The sequence below is a fragment of the Lichenostomus cassidix genome, chromosome 28, assembly GCF_008360975.1.
Source record: "Lichenostomus cassidix isolate B80296 chromosome 28, HeHo_3.0, whole genome shotgun sequence".
In the NCBI taxonomy this organism is placed as follows: domain Eukaryota; kingdom Metazoa; phylum Chordata; class Aves; order Passeriformes; family Meliphagidae; genus Lichenostomus; species Lichenostomus cassidix.
In genome coordinates, this window is record NC_139508.1 from 2350548 (window position 1) to 2368333 (window position 17786).

Here is a 17786-nt window from a genome sequence, read left to right on the forward strand (position 1 = left end):
TCAGCATTGCCCTTTTAACCGCGCGTTGCCCCTTTAAGCCTTGCCCCCAATGGACACCTCACTGCCAGAGTTGCCCCTTCTAACCGCGTGTTGCCCCTTTAAGCACTGACCCCACAGAGACCCCATTGACCGCATAGAGACCCCATTGACCCTATAGAGACCCCATTGACCCATACAGACCCCACTGACCCATACAGACCCCATTGACCCTATAGAGACCCCATTTACCCCATAGAGACCCCATTGACCCATACAGACCCCATTGACCCATAGAGACCCCATTGACCCCAATGAGACCCCATTGACCCCATAGAGACCCCATTGACCCCAAAGAGACCCCACTGACCCTATAGAGACCCCATTGACCCATAGAGACCCCATTGACCCACAGAGACCCCATTGACCCCAAAGAGATCCCACTGACCCTATAGAGACCCCATTGACCCATAGAGACCCCATTGACCCCATACAGACCCCACTGACCCATACAGACCCCACTGACCCATACAGACCCCATTGACCCTATAGAGACCCCACTGACCCTATAGAGACCCCATTGACCCTATAGAGACCCCATTGACCCATAGAGACCCCATTGACCCATAGAGCCATTGCCCTTTTAACCGCGCGTTGCCCCTTTAAGGCTGGCCCCACCCTGTTGTGACCCCGCGCCATTCCCACCGCCTGCCGCTCGTCGCGCCGCAGTGACGTCATCCGCTAGCGCCGCGATGGCGGCGCCGAAGGTGAAGCAGGACATGGCGCCGCCGGGCGGCTACGGGCCGATCGACTACAAACGGCACCTGCCGCGCCGCGGCCTCTCAGGTGGGCGCGGGGAGCGAGCGGGGCGGGAGCGGGCCGGGAACGGGCTGTCCCGGGCTGTCGCGGGCTGTCCGTGCCGCCCCGCCATGCTGTCCCCTCACGCCCTCAGGGTACAGCCTGTTCGCGCTCGGCGCGGGCAGCTTGCTGCTGGGTTATTACACCTTGGTGAAATGGAACCGCGAGCGCAGGTGAGACCCGACAGCGGGTACGGCCCGGCCCGGGAACCCCGGTTGTCCCCAGCCCCTGCCCGGTGCCCCCAACCTGTCCCCAGCCCGTTCCTGGTGTCCCCAGCTGGTTCCCGGTTGTCCCCAGCTGGTTCCCGGTTGTCCCCAGCCCCTGCCCGGGTTCCCCAACCTGTCCCCAGCCTGTTCCTGGTGTCCCCAGCCCCTTCCCATTGTCCCCAGCTGGTTCCCGGTTGTCCCCACCCCATTCCCAGCCTGTCCCCCGCCCCTTCCCGATGTCCCCAGCCTGTCCCCAGCCCATTCCCAGCGAGTTCCCGTTGTCCCCAGCCTGTCTCCAGCCAGTTCCCCTTGTTCCCAGCCCGCTCCCGTTGTCCCCAGCCCGTTCTCGATGTCCCCAGCCCCTTCCCGTTGTCCCCAGCGCGTTCCCATTGTCCCTAGCCCGTTCCCGTTGTCCCCAGCCTGTCCCCAGCCCCTTCCCGGTTGTCCCCAGCCCGTTCCCATTGTCCCCAGCCTGTCCCCAGCCCCTTCCCGCTGTCCCCAGCCCGTCCCCAGCCCCTTCCCAGTGTCCCCAGCCCCTTCCCGGTGTCCCCAGCCTGTCCCCAGCCCCTTCCCGTTGTCCCCAGCCTGTCCCCAGCCCGTTCCCGGTTCTCCCGGTGCTCCCCAGGCCGTTCGGGGATCGGGATGGCTTTACCCGCCGAGCTCCCCGGAGCTCTGGGACCCCCCGGTGCCCAACCCCAGCACCCCCTGGTGCCCCCCTGTCCCTCTCAGTCCCCCCAGTTCTCCCAGTGCCATCCCTCTCCAGGCGGCTGCTGATCGAGGAGCTGGAAGCTCGCATTGCGCTGATGCCTCTGCTGCAGGCGGAGAGTGACCGCAGGTGGGTGGGGACACCTGGGGACACCTGGGGACATCTGGGGATACCTCTGGGGACACCTTTTGGGGACTGGGGACACCTTTTGGGGACTGGGAACACCTGGGGACATCTCTGGGGACACCTGGGGACACCTTTGAGGACTGGGGACACCCTGGGGACACCTTGGGGACACCTGGAGACACCCTGGGGACACCCTGGGGACACCCTGGGGACATCCTGGGGACACCTGGGGACACCTTGGGGACACCTTGGGGACACCTGGGGACACCTGGGGACACCTTGGGACACCCTGGGGACATCTTGGGGACACCTGGGGACATCTCTGGGAACACCTCTGGGGAACCTCTGGAACACCCTGGGGACATCTGGGGACACCTTGGGAACATCTGGGGACACCTCTGGGGACACCTTTTGGGGATTGAGGACACCTTTGGGGACTGGGGACACCTGGGGACATCTCTGGGGACACCTTGGGGACATCTGGGGACACCCTGGGGACATCTGGGGACACCTTGGGGACACCTGGGGACACCCTGGAGACACCTTTGGGGGATTGGGGACACCTCTGGGGACACCTTTTGGGGCTTGGGGACATCCTGTGGGGCTTGGGGACACCTCTGGGGATTAGGATCCCATTTTTGAGATTAGGATCCCCTTTTGGGATTGGGGAGCTCCTCTTGGGATGGGATCAGATCCCCCTTTTGGACTGGGATCCTATTTCTGGGATCAGAATCCCCTTTTTGGGATTGGGATCCCATTTTTTGGGATTGGGATCCCCTTTTGGGATTGGGATCCCATTTTTTGGGATTGGGATCCCCTTTTGGGATTGGGATCCCTTTGGGATTGGGATTCCTTTTTGGGATTGGGATCTCTTTGGGATTGGGATCCCATTTTTTGGGAATGGGATCCCATTTTTGGGGATTGGGATCCCATTTTTTTTTAGGGATTGGGATTCCTTTTTGGGATTGAGATCCCCTTTGGGATTGGGATTCCTTTTTGGGATTGGGATCCCATTTTTGGGATTGGGATCCCATTTTTGGGATTGGGATCTCTCCCGTTCCCAGAACCCTGCGGATGCTGCGGCAGAACCTGGAGGAGGAAGCCAAGATCATGAAGGACGTTCCTGGCTGGAAGGTTTGTCATTCCTGTGGGGAAAAATGGGGGAAAAATCCTCTGGAATCCCATGGGATTCATCCATCCGTCTATCCTGAGGGATTTGATGGGATTCATCCATCCATCCCAAGGGATTGGGATTTCCTGGAAAGCTGGGATCACCCTCAATTGGAAAGTTGGTGATTCCCGGGGGAAAAATGGGGGAAATTCCCTCTGGGATCCTATGGATTCACCTCCATGGGATTCCCTGGAAAGCTGGAATCACCCTCGATTGGAAAGTTTGTGATTCCCAGGGGGAAAATGGGGAATATTCCCTCTAGAATCCCATGGAATTCATCAATCCATCCCAAGGGATTTGATGGGATTCATTCATCCCAAGGGATTGGGATTCCCTGGAAAGCTGGGATCACCCTGGGCTGGAAATCTCATGATTCCTGGGGGGAAATGGGGAATATTCCCTCTGAGATCCCATGGATCCAGCTCTGTGGCATTCCCTGGAAAGCTGGGATCACCCCGGGCTGGATTCCCTGGAATTTCCTCTGGAATGTGGGGCAGCTCAGCCCCTTCCCCCCACAGGGCTGGGCAAACCCACACCTCACCCCGGGGCTGCTCCTCCTGCTCCTCCTGCTCTTCCCGACCCTTCCTGACGCTTCCCGACCTTTCCCAGCTCCTTCCAGCCTCTCTCGGCTCCTTGCTGTCCCTTCCTGACTCTTCCTGTCCCTTCCTAGCTCTTTTCCAATCCTTCCTCACCCTTCCCAGCTCCTTCCCGGCTCCTCCTGTCCCTTCCCGACCTCTTCCAGCTCTTCCCAACCCTTCCCAACCCTTCCCAGCTCCTTCCCGACTCCTTTCCAACTCCTTCCTGCTCTCGCCAACTTCTTCCAGGCTCTTCCCATCCCTTCCCGACCCTTCCCAGCTCCTCCCCGTCTTCTCCCAGTCTTCTCCGTCTTCTTCCTAACCTTTCCCAGCCCTTCCCATCTCCTCCCACTCTTCCCTGTTCCTTCCCGACCCTTTCCAGCTCCTTCCCGCCTCCTCCCGGTTCCTTCCTGCCTCCTTCCCGACCCTTCCCATCCCTTCCCAACCCTTCCCAGCTCCTCCTGCCCTTCCTGACCCCTTCCAGCTCTTCCCAGCCTTTCCCATCCCTTCCCAATCCTTCCCAGCTCCTTCCCAACCCTTCCCGACCCCTCCCAGCTCCCTCCCGGCCCTTCCCGACTCTTCCCACCTCCTTCCCAGCTCTTCCTGGTCCTTCCCAACCCTTCTCAATCCTTCCCAGCTCCTTCCTGACCCTTCCCAGCTCCTTCCCGGCTCCTTCCCGACCCTTCCCAACTCCTTCCAGCCTCTCTCGGCTCCTTTCTGTCTCTCCCTGGCTCTTTCCCGGCTCTTCCCGACCTTTCCCGACTCCTTTTCAGCCCTTCCTGACCTTTCCTGGCTCCTTCCTAGCTCTTTTCCAACCCTTCCCGACCCTTCCCAGCTCCTTCCCGGCTCCTTCCCAGCTCCTCCTGCCCTTCCCGACCCCTTCCAGCTCCCTCCCGGCCCTTCCCGACTCTTCCCGCCTCCTTCCCGGTCCTTCCCAACCCTTTTCAATCCTTCCCAGCTCCTTCCCGACCCTTCCCAGCTCCTTCCAGTCCCTTCCTGGCTCTTTCCCGGCTCTTCCCGACCTTTCCCGGCTCCTTTTCAGCCCTTCCCGACCTTTCCTGGCTCTTCCTGTCCCTTCCTAGCTCCTTCCCAGCCTTTCCCTTCTCCTTCCCGACCCTTCCCGACCCTTCCCGGCTCTTCCCAACCCTTCCCAGCTCCCTCCAGTCTCTTTCCCAGCCCTTCCCAGTTCTTCCCGTTTTCCCAGGTGGGCGAGTCGTGTTTCCACACGGACCGCTGGGTTCCCCCGACGCTGGAGGAGCTCTACTTCCTGCGCCCCGAGGCCGAGATGGACCGCCAGAAATTCGGCCTGCAGAACTACGTCTGAATTCCCGGCCTTTTCCAGCTTCTCCTCCCGTTTTCCGGCTTTTTTTCCCTCTTTTCCCGACGTTTCCCAGGCTGTTTCCTCCATCCCGAGCGTTGAGCTGCCGGTTCTGAGTGCTTAATTAATAATTAATGGATAAATAAATGAATGAACCAAGTGGATCCTGGTTATCCCTGCGTTCCCCACAGTGGGAATTCCACACATCCCGGGGTTTTCCTGGGAATTTCCTCGTCCTCTTCCCACCCTCGGTGTCACCCTGATCCCTTCCTGATCCCACAGATGCAGACTGTGCTGGAAAACCACCGATTTGGGGTGTTTAACACAAAAATTCCTGCAGAATTTTGACCCCTTTGGCGATTTTTTTCCTCCTTGCTGGGGTGGCAGCAGCGGGAATCATGGTGGGAATTCCAGGTGGGAATTCTGGGTGGGAATCACTTTGGGAATCACGGTGGGAATTCCAGGGGGAATCACGGTGGCAATTCTGAGTGGGAATTCCGGGTGAGAATTCTGGATGGGAATCATAGTGGGAATTCTGGGTGGGAATTCCGGGTGGGAATTCCAGATGGGAATCACAGGTGGGAATCCCGGGTGGGAATCCCGGCAGGAATCACGTCGGGAATCCCGGGCGGCATTCCCGGGAGCAGAGCCGGGCCGGAGCCGGGCTGGGCGGGGACAAGCGGCTCCTCCTCCGCCGGGCGGCACCGGCCAGCGGCAGCTCCGCTCCTCCCGGGGCAGCGCAGATCCCACCGGGAGCAGCTCCGGGCGGGAGATCCTCGCCGTTCCCACGGGAACCGGAGGAACCGGAGGCTTTGCGGAGCTCCCGCCGGCTCCGGTCCGACCGGGAGTTCCGAACCGCCGCCGTTCCCTTCGGCTCCGGTCCGAGTGGAAGCTCCGCGCGGATCCCACCGGCTCCGGTTAAGCCGGAGGCTCCGAACCGCTGCCGTTCCCATCGGCTCCAGTCCGGTCGCCGCCGTTCCCACCGGCTCCGGTTCAGCCGGAGACTCCCCGCGGGTCCCACCGGCTCCGATCCGACCGGAGGTTCCGAACCGCCGCCGTTCCCAGCGGATCCGGTCCGGTTGCTGCCGTTCCCAGCGGCTCCGGTCCGACCGGAGGCTCCGCGCTGCTCTCACCGCTCCGGTACCGCCGAGGGCTCCGTTCCCGTCCCGCTCCCCGCCATGAGCTCCGCGTCCTGCCCCGCCCGGGAGCCTCCCCGGTACCTCAGGTGAGCCCGAGGCTCTCCCCGAGCACCACCGGGGGCTCCGGGTGGTCCCGGTGATGTCCCGGCGCTGGAAGGAGATCCCCGCTCTGCCCCCGGGCACGGTTCCGGTTCCCGCCGGGGTTCCCCGGGATGATCCCCGCCGAGCGGCGGGGCTGAGGGGGTTCGGTACCCGCCGAGCCGCCGTTGCCCGAGCAACAGCATCCCGGGTCTCCATGGCGGCGGCGGGGATGCTCCGGGAGGCGGCGGGAACCGAGCGGGAACCGGGAATGGATGGGGACAGCGGGGACACCGCGTAGCTGAGCGGGAACGGGAAGGGACAGCGATGGGGACAGCGGGGACATCGCAGAGCCCCGGCGGGAACCGGGAGGGTACCGGGCTGGGCTGGACCGGGGGCGGCGGGAGATGGAACTGGAAAACGGGACTGGGATGGGGAACTGGAGAGGAGCTGGGATGTGGATTGGGATGCGGAAAAGGCACGTGGAGCCGGGATACAGAGCGGGAATATGGAACTGGGATGGAAAACTGGGATACGGGACTGGGATTGGGACAGGGATGCGGAATTGGGATGGAGAACTGGGATGCAGAGCCCGGGCTGCAGCTCCCGGAGCTGCGGGGACACCGGAGGGGACACGGGGGGATGCTGTCCCCTCATCCCTCGGGATTTTCTCCCCTCATCCCTCGGGATCCTCTCCCTTTTTTGGGATCCTCTCTCCCCCCATCCCTCGGGATTTTCACCCTTTTTTGGGATTTTCTCCCCCCAACCCTCGGGATTCTCTCCCCTCATCCCTCGGCTCCTCTTCCTCCTCCTCCACCGCGGCCACCCGCTGAACCGCGAATAACTGGGCTGGACTGGGCTGGACTGGGTTGAACTGGGCTGGACTGGGAGCAGCATTCCAGCCGAGCTGCAATCCCTCGGGAAAAACGGGAAAGGCTGCGGGGGTGGCGCCGCTCCGGGGGAGTCCCGGCCGTGTCCCCTGCCAGGCAGTGTCCCTTGCCTGGCCGTGTCCCCTCCCCGGTCATGTCCCCTCTCCGGTCATGTCCCCTCCCCGGTCATGTCCCCTCCTTGGCCGTGTCCCCTCCCTGGCAGTATCCCCTCCCCAGCCGTGTCCCCTCCCCGGTCATGTCCCCTCCCTGGCAGTGTCCCCTCCCTGGCCGCTGCCAGCAGCGCAGAGCCAGCTCGCTCCGCGCCAGGGATGTCCCTGCCAGGGATGTCCCTGCCAGCAGCGATTAGGGACAATGTTCGTTCTCCCGGGAAAGGGCGGGAGGAAGGAATTGTGTCACACGCGTGCCTTTTGTTGGGCGAGGGACAACACAGCTGTGCCACCCCCGCCACCCTCGGCCACTCCCCTCGGTCACCTCCGGTCACCTTCGGTCACGGGAGAGCCGCTCGGGTCCTTCCCAGCCCTTTTTTTCCCACCCCGATTTTGGATCCAGGATTTCCCACATCCCGTGTGGGGCTGCGGTGGGGTGGGAGTCACTAGAGGGCAGCAGAGGATTGGGGAGTGGGGCGGGATATGGGATGTGGGATGGGATTTTTGGGATTTTGGGATTTTGGGATATGGGATATGGGATTTTGGGATTTTGGGATATGGGATATGGGATGGGATTTTGGGATTTTGGGATGGGATGGGATGGGATAATGGGATGGGATTTTGGGATGGGATGGGATAATGGGATGGGATTTTGGGATTTTGGGATGGGATACTGGAATGGGATGGGATTTTGGGATGGGATGGGATTTTGGGTGGGTGGGTTGGGTGGGTTTTGGGATGGGATAATGGGATGGGATTTTGGGATGGGATGGGATATGGGTTGGGTGGGTTGGGGTTGGGTGGGTTTTGGGTGGGTTTTGGGTGGGTCTGGAATGGGATGGGATTTTGGGATTTTGGGATGGGATATGGGATGGGATAACGGGATGGGATAATGGGATGGGATAATGGGATGGGATGGGATGGGATTTTGGGATGGGACTTTGGGATGGGATGGGATGGGATACTGGAATGGGATGGGATTTTGGGATGAGATGGGATTTTGGGATGGGATGGGATGGAACCACCCGGCAGCCCCGGGACCCCAACCTGTGACCCCAGCCCAGAACTCCAATCTGCCACCCTAATCCACAACCCCAACCCAGAACCCCAACCGGGGACCCCAATCTATGACCTCAACCTGTGATCCCAATTTGTGACCCCAATCCAAACCCCGGGGGCCTGAATTCCGCAGCTCCCCCGCTTCCCCCGATCCGTTCCCCCGGTTCCCCCTCTTCCCCCCGGTCCATTCCCCCGATCCGTTCCCCCGGTTCCTCTGGTTCCCCCGCTTCACCCCGCTTTCCCCGATTCGTTCCCCCGGTTCCTCCACTTCCCCCCGGTTCGTCTCTCCGGTTCAGTTCCCCCTCTTCCCCCCCGTTGGTTCCCCCGGTCGGTTCCCCGGTCTGTTCCCGGTTCCCCCAGTCGGTTCCCCCGGTCGGTTCCCTGGTCGGTTCCCCGGCCAATTCCCCGTTTCCCCGCTCGGTTCCCCCTCTCGGTTCTCCGGTCTGTTCCCAGTTCCCCCAGTCGGTTCCCCCTGTCTGTTTCCCCGCTCGGTTCCCCTGGTCGGTTCCCCTGGTCGGTTTCCCGGTCCGTTCCCAGTTCCCCCGGTCAGTTCCCTCTTCCCCCGGTCGGTTCCCAGTTCCCCGGTCAATTCCCCTGTCTGTTCCCGGTTCCCCGGTCAGTTCCCCCGATCTGTTCCCGGTTCCCCGGTGGGTTCCCCGCTCGGTTCCCGGTTCCCGGTTCCCGGTTCCCAGCCTCCCGCCCCGCGCTGGCCGCAGCCCATCCCGCTCGGCCGGCAGGTGAAGCCAACAGATGGAGCAATTCTCGTCCCGCCGGCGCTGCCAGCTCCGCCCGGCGCGGCAACAACGCCGCTTTGTTCCCTTTATGTAACGGAGGAGCGAGCCGGGCCGGGCCGGGCCGGGCGGGACAGGCTGCGGGACAGCCCGGGCACGGGGACAGCCGTGTCACCTCCCGTGGGCACGGGGACAGCCGTGTCACCTCCCGTGGGCACGGGGACAGCAGTGTCACCTCCCGTGGGGATCCCTGGGGACACCAGTGTCACCGCCCGTGGGCACGGGGACAGCCGTGTCACCTCCCGTGGGGATCCCTGGGGACACCAGTGTCACCATCAGTGGGGGCACGGGGACAGCCGTGTCACCATCAGTGGGGATCCCTGGGGACACCAGTGTCACCATCAGTGGGATTACAGGGACAGCCGTGTCACCTCCCGTGGGCACGGGGACAGCAGTATCACCTCCCGTGGGCACGGGGACAGCCGTGTCACCGCCCGTGGGCACGGGGACAGCCGTGTCACCGCCCGTGGGCACGGGGACAGCCGTGTCACCTCCCGTGGGGATCCCTGGGGACATCAGTGTCACCATCAGTGGGGTCACGGGGACAGCCGTGTCACCATCAGTGGGGATCCCTGGGGACACCAGTGTCACCATCAGTGGGATTACAGGGACAGCCGTGTCACCTCCCGTGGGGATCCCTGGGAACACCCAGCCAATGGCCGTGGGGTCACCTGTGTCACCGTGGGGGGTCATGGCATCCCTGGGGACATGTGTGTCACCACCCGTGCCCACCCCGAGCCCCAGCCCGCCCGCCCGGTGTCCCCGAAGTCCCGGGGGTCGCCAATCGTTTCTGGGGGTGAGGGGATGGCTCTGTCCCCTCCGTCCCCAGCGGTCACTGTCCCCTGTCCCCTGTCCCTGTCCCTGTCCCTGTCCCTGTCCCTGTCCCTGTCCCCGCAGCAAGGCGGAGGCTGAGGCCATGGAGAAGGAGCTGCTGGAGGATTATCGCTTCGGGCGACAGCAGCTGATCGAGATCTGGGGACACGCGTGTGCCGTGGCTGTCACCAAGGTGAGCCTGGGGACACCCCGGTGAGCCTGGGGACACCCGGTGAGCCTGGTGACACCGCACGGGGCTGTTGTCCCCTCTCGCCCTGTCCCCAGCTCTGTCCCCCCGCCTGTGTCTCCCTCCCACCCCAGCCCGAGGCGAGGTGACAAGGGGACAAGCGGCCCTGGTGGCACTGCCCGGGTGGGGTTTTTGCCATCCCTCCATCCTCCTTCTGGATTTGGGGTCAATTGGGGTCATTTGGGGTCATTTGGGGTCCCCACGGGGCGAGGGACGCTCAGCCCTCCCGGGGGGGTCAGCGGGGAGTCCATGGGGGTCCCCAGATGTCCCCAAATGTCCCCAGCGGTGCGGCCGCTGCTGGGATCGCGCGGTGCTCGTGCGAGGTGGGAAGAGGAGGAGGAGGAGGAGGAGGAGGATGAAGGGCAGCTTTGTGCCTCGGGGCTCAGAGCTCCGCGCCTCAGCTTTTCCGTCGGGTTGGCGCTGCTGCGAGGGTTGCCCGAGGAGGAGGAGGAGGAGGAGGAGGAGGAGGAGGAGGAAGATGAATATTTTGCAGCCGGAGCCTCCCGGGGTTGTCGCCGCGGCTCTGACCCCACCTGCGGCTCCACCTGAGCTCAGCATCCTCAGCCGGACCGAGAATCTTCCTCCCCCTCCTCCTCCTCAGGGACACCCCGCTGTCCCCGCGCCACCCGGGGGGTCCCAGCGGTGTCCCCGCTGTCCCCTGCCGTGCCAGGAGCTGCTGGCGCCGGGCTGGGCTAGCTGGGCTAATTCCGCTGCGGGCTGCCGAGCCAGGCTCGGTGAGCAGGAAAAATCCCGTCAGGGGATAAACATCCCTGGCTGCCTCCCTCCCTCCCTCCCTCCTTCCGTCCCGGGAGGGATGGTGGAATGTCAGCCGGAGGACTCCTCCCTGCGGCTGGGGGGGCTGCGGGCACGGCACGGCACGGGTGGGGAGCTGGGACAACCAGGACACGGGCACGGGACATGGGCACGGGACAGCCGGGAGATCTTCCCCATCCCACCCGGGATATCACCCTGGTCTCACCTGGGGCATCATCCCCATCCCAATCCCACCCAGGACATCTTCTCCATCCCACCCGGAGCATCTTCCTCATCCTACCTGGGGCACCATCCTGATCTCACCTGGACCATCACCTTGGTCCCACCTGGGGTGTCATCCCCGACCCACGCAGAGCATTGTCCCCATCCCACCTGGGACGTCACCCTGATCCCACCCAGGTCACTGTCCCCATCCCACCTGGGGGGCTGTTGGAATTCCACCACAGGCATCATCCTCATCCCAGTCTGGGCACCATCCTCATCGCACCACCGGAATCATCTTCATCTTCATCTTCATCTTCATCTTCATCATCTTCATCTTCATCTTCATCTCCATCTCATCTCATCTTCATCTTCATCTTCGTCTTCGTCTTCGTCTTCGTCTTCGTCTTCATCTCATCTTCATCTCATCTTCATCTCATCATCATCATCTTCATCTTCATCTCATCTTCATCTCATCATCTTCATCTTCTTCATCTTCATCTTCATCTCCTCTCCATCCCACCGCTGGCATTGTCCTGATGCCAGTCTGTGACCTGTCCCGTCCCACTCCAGGTGCCACTCAAGTCCTGCTGTGGATGTCACCCCATGCCATCCCTGCCCTGAGTGCCACCTCCATCCCACCCTGTGTCCCTTGTGCCGGTGCCACCGTGCCAGCCAGTGTCCCCGGGTGCCATGTGCTGGTGCCACTGTGCCTTCCCCGTGCCACATCCATGTCCCTGTGTCCCCTGTGCCGGTGTCACCGTGACACCCGTGTCCCCTGTGCTGGTGCCACTGTGACACCTCTGTTCCCGTGTCCCCTGTGCTGGTGTCACTGTGCCACCCGTGTTCCCATGTCCCCTGTGCTGGTGCCACCGTGACACCTGTGTCCCCTCTGCCGATGTCACCATGCCACCAGTGTTTCCGTGTCCCCTGTGCCGGTGTCACCATGCCCCCCGTGTCCCCCATGCCGGTGTCACCGTGCCCCCATGTCCCCTGTGCTGGTGTCACCGTGTCCCCTGTGCCAGTGTCACCATGCCCCCCATGTCCCCCGTGCTGGTGTCACCGTGTCCCCATGCCCCCCGTGTCCCCAGTGTCCCCATGTCCCCATGCCGGTGTCACGGTGTCCCCTGTCCCCGCAGGCGTTCCCGCTGCGGTCGCTGCGGCGCAGGCAGCCCACGGTGCTGGTGGTGTGCGGCCCGGCGCAGAACGGAGCCATCGGGCTGGTGTGCGCTCGGCACCTGCGCAGCTTCGTGCGTACCGCCGCTGGGTGTCATTGTCCTTGTGCCCGAAATACCGAGATGTCCTGCGTCACACCCTGGGTCCCAGCCCAGCACATCCCAGTTCATCCCAGTACATCCCATCCCAGTACATCCCAGTACATCCCAAATCCCATCCCGAGCCATCCCGGATCCCATACTGGATCCCATCCTGGATCCCATCCCAGTACATCCCACTTCCCATCCCAGTACATCCCAGTTCATCCCAGTACATCCCATCCTGACCCATCCTGGATCCCATCCCAAATCCCATCCTGACCATCCCGGATCCCATCCTGGATACCATCCCAGTTCATCCCAGCTCCATCCCAGATCCTGTCCTGGATCCCCATCCCAGTACATCCCAGTACATCCCAGTACATCCCAGTACATCCCAGTATATCCCATTTCCCATCTCATCCCCATCCCATATCCCATCCTGTATCCCATCCCAGCTCCATCCCAAATCCCATTCCGGATCCCATCCCACCCCATATCCCATCCTGTATCCCATCCCAATTCCCATCCCAATTCCCATCCCAGCTCCATCCCATCCCATCCCATCCCATCCCATCACAGTATATCCCAGTTCCCATCCCATCCTGCCCCAAATCCCATCCCAATTCCATCCCAAATCCCAAATTTCCCGTTTCCCCGCAGGATTACGAACCCACCATCTTCTACCCCAAGCGCTCCCCCGACCCTCTGTTCCGGGATTTCACCACGCAGTGCGAGAAGATGGACATCCCCTTCCTGTCCTACCTGCCCACCGAGGTGAGCCCCCGAAATCCCCCCGAAAATCCCCAAAATCCCCCGAAACTCCCTGGATTCCCCCCAGTTCCCCAGCGCGGAGTTTATCCCCATTTTCCTTTCCCTTTCCCCCTTTCCGGACCCCCAAAATCCCCTCAGAGTGGAGTTTATCCCCATTTTCCCTTCCTTTCCCCCCCTCCCCGAGTCCCCTGGATCCCCGAAATCCCCCAAAATCCCCCAAACTCGGACTTTATCCTTCTTTCCCCTTCCTTTTCCCCCTCCCCGAGTCCCCTGGATCCTCGAAATACCCCGAAATGCCCCCAAAATTCCCCCAAATTCGGACTTTATCCCTTTTCCCTTCCTTACCCCTTCCTCCGACCCCCAAAATCCCCAAATCCCCCAAAATCCCCCAAACTCTGCCTTTATCCCTTTTTCCCCCTCCCGAGTCCCCTGGACCCCTGAAATCCCCAAATTCTGACTTTATCCCCTTTTTCCCCCTCCCGAGTCCCCGGACCCCCAAAATCCCCAAACTCTGCCTTTACCCCTTTTTTCCCTTCCTTCCCCTCCCCAGACCCCCAAATCCCCAAAATGCCCCCAAAATCCCCCAAATTCTGCCTTTACCCCTTTTTTCCTTCCTTCCCCCTCCCCAGACCCCTGAAATCCCCACATCCCCCAAATTCCCCCAAAATCCCCCAAAACCCCCAAACTCTGCCTTTATCCCCTTTTCCCCTCCTTCTCCCCTCCCCAGACCCCCGAAATGCCCCTAAATCCCCAAACTCTGACTTTACCCCTTTTTTCCCTTCCTTCCCCCTCCCTGGACCCCCAAAATCCCCGAAATCCCCCAAACTCGGACTTTATCCTTCTTTCCCCTTCCTTTTCCCCTCCCCGAGCCCCCTGGATCCCCGAATCCCCCAAAATCCCCCCAAAATCCCCCAAACTCTGCCTTTATCCCACTTTTCCCCTCCTTCCCCTCCCCAGACCCCGAAATGCCCCCTAAATCCCCCAAACTCTGCCTTTATCCCCTGGTTGTTTGTTTTTTTTTTTTTTCTAAAATCCCCCAAAATCCCCAAACCCTGCCTTTACCCCTTTTTCCCTTCCTTCCCCCTCCCAGACCCCCAAAATCCCCCAGCGCTGAGGCTATCCTCTTTTCCCTTCCTTTTCCCCCTCCCGAGCCCCTGGACCCCCAAAATCCCCAAAATCCCCCCAAACCCCCCAAACTCTGCCTTTATCCCATTTTCCCCTCCCCAGACCCCCAAAATCCCCTGGAAACCCCCCAAACTCTGCCTTTATCCCATTCTCCCCCTCCCTCTGCCCCTGCCGGGATCCCGGGGATGCCATGGAATCCACCGGCTGCTCCCGCCAGCCACCGGCTCTGTTAGTTTTGGCCTCGGGCTGCTCGCAAAAAGCAGGAATTTGACCCAAAATCGCTGCCGCGAGTCTCGGCTGAGCTCCTCACCATCCCTCCTCCCTCCCGCCGGGTTGTTTTTTGGCCAAAATGACGCTTTGTCCCCCCGCGGGGGTGGCACGGTGACATGCTGAGTGTCGCTGTCGCCTGCAGGTGCAGCTGATTAACGACGCGTACAACGCCGTGGTGGACGCGGTGCTGGGAGCGGAGGTGACCGAGGGGACAGAGGGGACAGAGCCCTGCGCGGCCATCCTGGCCACCCTCAGGCACATCCGCATCCCCATCGTCAGCCTGGATGTCCCCTCAGGTGCTGGCGGGGTCACCGCGGAGGGGACAGAGGTGGCACTGCGCGGTGCCGGGCTGGGGGTTTGGGTGTCGCTGTGTCGCCTGTCGCCATGGCCCGTGGGATTGGGGTCACCCGGGTTGGGGTCACCGTGGGGAGGGGGACACTCAGCCCCTCCGGTGTCACCTGGCGGTGTCACCTGGGAGCCACCGAGGTGGCTGGGCAGGGTGGGGACACCCTTGGGACACCCCGGGCAGGGTGGGGACACTTTTGAGACCCTCCAGACAGTCTGGAGACACTTTTAGGACCCCCCCCGGGCAGGGTGGGGACACCTTTGGGACCCTCCTGGCAGCGTGGAGTCACTCTGAGACCTCCCCGAGCAGGGTGGGGACACTTTTGGGACCCTCCTGGCAGGGTGGGGACACCTTTGGGACCCTCCTGGCAGGGTGGGGACACCCCCAGGTCCCTCCTGGCAAGATGGGGACACCCCTGGGACACCCCGGGCAGGATGGGGACACTTTTGGGACCCCCACGGGCAGGGTAGGGACATCCCTGAGACCACCCCGGGCAGGTTGGGGACACCTTTGGGACACCCCCGGGCAGAGTGGGGACACTTTCAGGACCCCCCCCGAGCAGGGTGGGGACATTTTGTGACCTCCCCGGGCAGGCTGGGGACATCCCCGTGACCCCGCCGAGGATCCGGGCAGCATGGGGACACCCCGAGGTCACTCCCGGGCAGGGTGGGGACATTCCGTGCCCCCCCCGGGCAGGGTGGGGACACTTTCGGGACACCCCTGCCCCCCCCGGTCCCTGCTGGCACCCGCGGCAATAACAGAGTGCCCAGCCCGAGACATGACGTCACCGCAAACAGGCGCGCGGCTGCTGGCCAGGCCTGGGATTGTCATCAGCCGTGTCCCCCCCGGGTCCCCACCCCGCCCCCGGGTCCCCCCCCGGGCCGCGGCAGGGAAACAGGAGCTGCTGGCAGGGCGCGGGGGGAGCCCCGAGGGGACACAGAGGGACAGCGGGGTGGCGGTGCCATGGGGGGGGACACCGGGTGACCTCCTGGGGACACGGGGGGACACGGGGGGGGACACGGGGGGACACGGGGGGACACGGGGGGTGACCTCTCGGGGACACTGAGGGGACACGGGGGGGACACGGGGGGTGACTTCCTGGGGACATGCGGTGACCTCCTGGGGACACGGGGGGTGACCTCCTGGGGACATGGGGGGACACTGGGGACATGGGGGGTGACCTCCTGGGGACATGCGGTGACCTCCTGGGGACATGGGGGGACATTGAGGGGACACGAGCGAGGTGCCCTCCCGGTGCCCTCCTGGGGACACATGGGGACACGGGGGGTGACCTCCTGGGGACACGGGGGGGACATCGGCCCTGTGCCATCCCGTGTCCCCCGCCTGTCCCCGTGTCCCCCTCCGGGCAGCAGAGGGACCCCCGGGCCGCCCTGAGCCACCTTCTGTGTCCCCTGGGTCACCCCCAAGTCCCTGGCTGTGACCCCGCAGGGTGGCATGTGTCCCTTAGGGTCACCCCTGTCCCCTCTCCGTGTCCCCACAGGCCATTCCATGTCCCCATGGCTCACGGCTGTCCCCTCCCGTGTGTCCCCGCAGGGTGGGATGTGTCCCTTAGGGTCACCCCTGTCCCCTCTCCGTGTCCCCATGGCTCACAGCTGTCCTCTCCCGTGTCCCCGCAGGCTGGAATGTGTCCCTTAGGGTCACCCCTGTCTCCTGCCCATGTCCCCTGGGGTCACCCCTGTCCCCTCTCCATGTCCCCGCAGGGTAGGATGTGTCCCTTAGGGTCACCCCTGTCCCCTCTCCATGTCCCCACTGCTCAGGGCTGTCCCCATGTGTCCCCTAGGGTCCCCCCTGTGCCCTCCGGTGTCCCTTGGGGTCACCCCTGTCCCCTGCCCATGTCCCCACCTCTCACCCCTGTCCCCTCCGGTGTCCCCGCAGGCTGGGATGTGTCCCCTGGGGTCACCCCTGTCCCCTCTCCATGTCCCCATGGCTCACAGCTGTCCCCTGCCGTGTCCCCACAGAGTATTCCATGTCCCTTAGTGTCACTCCTGTCCCCTCCCCGTGTCCCCTGAGCTCACCCCTGTCCCTTCTCCATGTCCCCACAGGCTGTTCCGTGTCCCCTAGGCTCACCCCTGTCCCCTCCAGTGTCCCCTGGGGTCACCCCTGTCCCCTGCCCATGTCCCCAGGGATCACCCCTGTCCCCTCCGGTGTCCCCAAAGAGTATTCCATGTCCCCTGGGGTCACCCCTGTCCCCTCCCCGTGTCCCCTGAGCTCACCCCTGTCCCCTCTCCATGTCCCCACAGGCTGTTCCGTGTCCCTTGGGGTCACCCCTGTCACCTGCCCATGTCCCCAGGGCTCCCCCCTGTCCCCTCCGGTGTCCCCGCAGGCTGGGATGTGTCCCCTAGGGTCACCCCTGTCCCCTCCCCATGTCCCCTAGGGTCACTCCTGTCCCCTGCCCATGTCCCCTAGGGTCACCCCTGTCCCCTGCCCATGTCCCCACGCCTCACCCTGTCCCCTGCTGTGTCCCCTCAGGCTGGGCCAGCGGGGCGGGTGGCAGCGGTGACATCAGGCCGGATGTGCTGGTGTCGCTCGCCGCCCCCAAGGAGTGCTCGCGGCGCTTCGGGGGTCGCCAGCACTTTGTCGCGGGTCGCTTCCTGCCCTTCGACCTGCAGCGCAAGTTCCACCTGAACCCGCCCGACTACCCGGGCACAGAGTGCGTCGTGCCGCTGCCACCCCAAACGGGACAATGGGACACTAAATAGGGCAATGGGACCCTAAATGTGCCGCTGCCACCCCAAACGGGACAATGGGACACTAAATAGGGCAATGGGACCCCAAATGTGCCGCTGCCACCCCAAATGGGGCCATGGGACCCCAAATAGGGCAATGGGACCCCAAATGTGCCGCTGCCACCCCAAACGGGACAATGGGACACTAAATAGGGCTCTGGGACCCCAAATGGGGCAATGGGACCCCAAACGTGCCG

At 63.1% G+C, this 17786-nt stretch overlaps 2 protein-coding genes across 4 annotated transcripts; both read left to right on the top strand.

Annotated features, from left to right (window-relative positions):
• The first annotated feature begins 672 nt into the window (after positions 1-672).
• On the top strand, positions 673-5100 carry NDUFA13 (NADH:ubiquinone oxidoreductase subunit A13). 2 transcript variants are annotated; one of them, XM_085040795.1, is made up of 5 exons: positions 674-822; positions 929-1007; positions 1804-1875; positions 2937-3006; positions 4823-5100. In XM_085040795.1, exons 1-5 carry the CDS (start codon positions 729-731, stop codon positions 4940-4942), a joined length of 435 nt encoding a protein of 144 aa, XP_084896921.1. In that variant the 5' UTR covers positions 674-728; the 3' UTR covers positions 4943-5100. The 2 variants fall into 2 exon arrangements, with proteins under 2 accessions (XP_084896922.1, XP_084896921.1); XM_085040796.1 differs by lacking the exon at positions 1804-1875 and having other exon boundaries at positions 673-822.
• An 810-nt stretch (positions 5101-5910) lies between these two features.
• YJEFN3 (YjeF N-terminal domain containing 3) lies at positions 5911-17766 on the top strand. 2 transcript variants are annotated; one of them, XM_085040274.1, is made up of 6 exons: positions 5911-6161; positions 9937-10045; positions 12214-12324; positions 12991-13104; positions 14639-14792; positions 17333-17766. In XM_085040274.1, the coding sequence occupies exons 1-6, from the start codon at positions 6115-6117 to the stop codon at positions 17560-17562; spliced, it is 765 nt and encodes a 254-aa protein (XP_084896400.1). In that variant the 5' UTR covers positions 5911-6114; the 3' UTR covers positions 17563-17766. The 2 variants fall into 2 exon arrangements, with proteins under 2 accessions (XP_084896400.1, XP_084896401.1); XM_085040275.1 differs by lacking the exon at positions 12214-12324.
• Positions 17767-17786: the final 20 nt, after the last annotated feature.